This window comes from Opisthorchis viverrini (genome assembly GCF_000715545.1).
Source record: "Opisthorchis viverrini unplaced genomic scaffold opera_v5_328, whole genome shotgun sequence".
NCBI classification, from domain to species: domain Eukaryota; kingdom Metazoa; phylum Platyhelminthes; class Trematoda; order Opisthorchiida; family Opisthorchiidae; genus Opisthorchis; species Opisthorchis viverrini.
In genome coordinates this window covers 566,117-567,973 of record NW_008751981.1, presented here as the reverse complement: position 1 = coordinate 567,973, position 1,857 = coordinate 566,117, and the positions used below count along the sequence as shown (strand labels likewise).

Below are 1,857 nucleotides of genomic sequence, written 5' to 3'. Positions count from 1 at the left end.
GACTCCAATCATTCATCGCTCAAATCCAAGCAAACGTTACAAAGCGACTCCACTTTGCGACCATCGTCAGCGCCGCTATTCATTGGAGTTCATGGGTCACATCGCCAAGCAAATCCAGCCGGAGTTATCGATGTTCCCACTTCTACATTAGGATCACTTTTGTGGTATAAACCTCCAGCCATCCGAATCATTTGCCTGGGGATACGGTGCGGTTTTAAACTGGATCCAGCCGACCAATTAGTTTCACCTTGACTTGGCCTCCACTACTTCCAGGCATTTCTGGCTACATCGATTCGAACTGCACTAAATAGTTCAGTCATTCGTGGCCGTGCACGGCTCTACTGTGCCTCCGAAGACCATCGCGACAATTGAACATTTTACGACACATGTCTCAATCGAAATTCGCTTCTGCTCCGTGCTGCGTCCTTCTGTGCCGGGAAACATCTTCAATCCCCCTGGACCATACTGCCCGCAAATATTGCCCTGCCTCTTGATGCACAGAGACTCCACGCAGTCGCAGACCGTTTCATATGCACGAGCGTTTTTCAGAACGAAGACATGGGCTGCCGTGTTCTCCGGTTTAACAAACCTGTACACGCGACGTTCTGGAGCGCAAACTAAGTGCATCTGCATGCATTTGTCAGCAGTGCAGATGCAGCGCACTTGAACGCTTGAAAGCTTGAAGAAGTTTGTATAGATCTCGCGTCCTTCAGTGTGTTCTTCGGAAGGTCCAATACTTTCGAGAAGAATTGGAAACCTTTGTCACACCCTGGACACTGAAGTTCAATTTTGTTCCGGTTAATCAGCTGAGGATCATCCAGGGAAGCGACTTGCTTAGTTTTTGTGTATGAGATTCTCTTGCGGCGTCACTGAACCTTCCCACACCGAGGTTGCTGACAAAATATTGCCCCATCTCTTCCCATTCGAGCTGACAATTTTGCACTCTGTTAATTTGTTGATTGAGGTGAGGAAAACAACGCTACTCCTAAGGATTGATTGTGTATTGTTAGTTGATGGAACACCATGCACACCAGTGTCGGATTTTCCTGGGACACCCTTTAGAAATTCTTCTAAATTCGTGGCTTCCAGCGGGCCACCAACTATGGGTTCTGTCAGCCTCAATTCTAAAAATAGATTCCCAGTTTTAGCTAGCTGGTAGGCGCATGATGTGGACTCGGGCAGTCTCGAGTTGAATACCAAGCAGGCATACTAGTGAGGCCAAATGACACTGCCTAATCGTTCACCTTGTGTGCTCGATTTCTATGAATCCAGCACCNATGAATCAAGCTTCTAGAGCTGTTGTGGTTCACTGTCTCTTTTAGGCTTTCCTATTACCGTGAACCCCGTTCTGGATAACCAATTGATCGCCTGGTGCACTTGACCAATCAAGATAAAAATCAACGCAAGTGCTGTATTGATCACTGTCGCGTACAAGCGGTCAAAAGCGATCCTTAGAAAATAACTCATCTGTCAAGGGCGACTGAAGAACAACCAATGAAATATGTTTCAACGAAAGCGGTTATTCCACTGACGGTTATCTAGTCCCGTTACTTTTGGGGCTGGCTCTCATAATGCAGTCAGTCCATCTGCTTCTTCAGTTAAGCCATCTTTCTCTGTCTTCACCATCCTAGGTACACAATGCAAGCCTCCGCATTCACCCAAATGATAAGTTCCAACTCAAAGACTCTCTAAATGCTTTCTTTCTCCAAGCATTGCCTATTTAGTGTACGCGGCACGCATTTTACCTTCAACTGTTAACCGAGTCGGCCCATTGGCGAAATAGGGGTTGATGAAATATCCTTTTTGAATGAATTTTTCACGCGGAACGGTCGTGGAATAATAGACCCAACATTTCAC

At 46.4% G+C, this 1,857-nt stretch overlaps 1 protein-coding gene across 1 annotated transcript; it reads right to left on the bottom strand.

Moving 5' to 3' along the window:
• Positions 1 to 312: 312 nt before the first annotated feature.
• Positions 313 to 633, bottom strand: T265_10005 (hypothetical protein; the record flags this gene model as incomplete). The annotated part of the gene is made up of 1 exon (XM_009176242.1): positions 313 to 633. The coding sequence occupies one exon, from the start codon at positions 631 to 633 to the stop codon at positions 313 to 315; it is 321 nt and encodes a 106-aa protein (XP_009174506.1).
• Between the last annotated feature and the right edge of the window lie 1,224 nt (positions 634 to 1,857).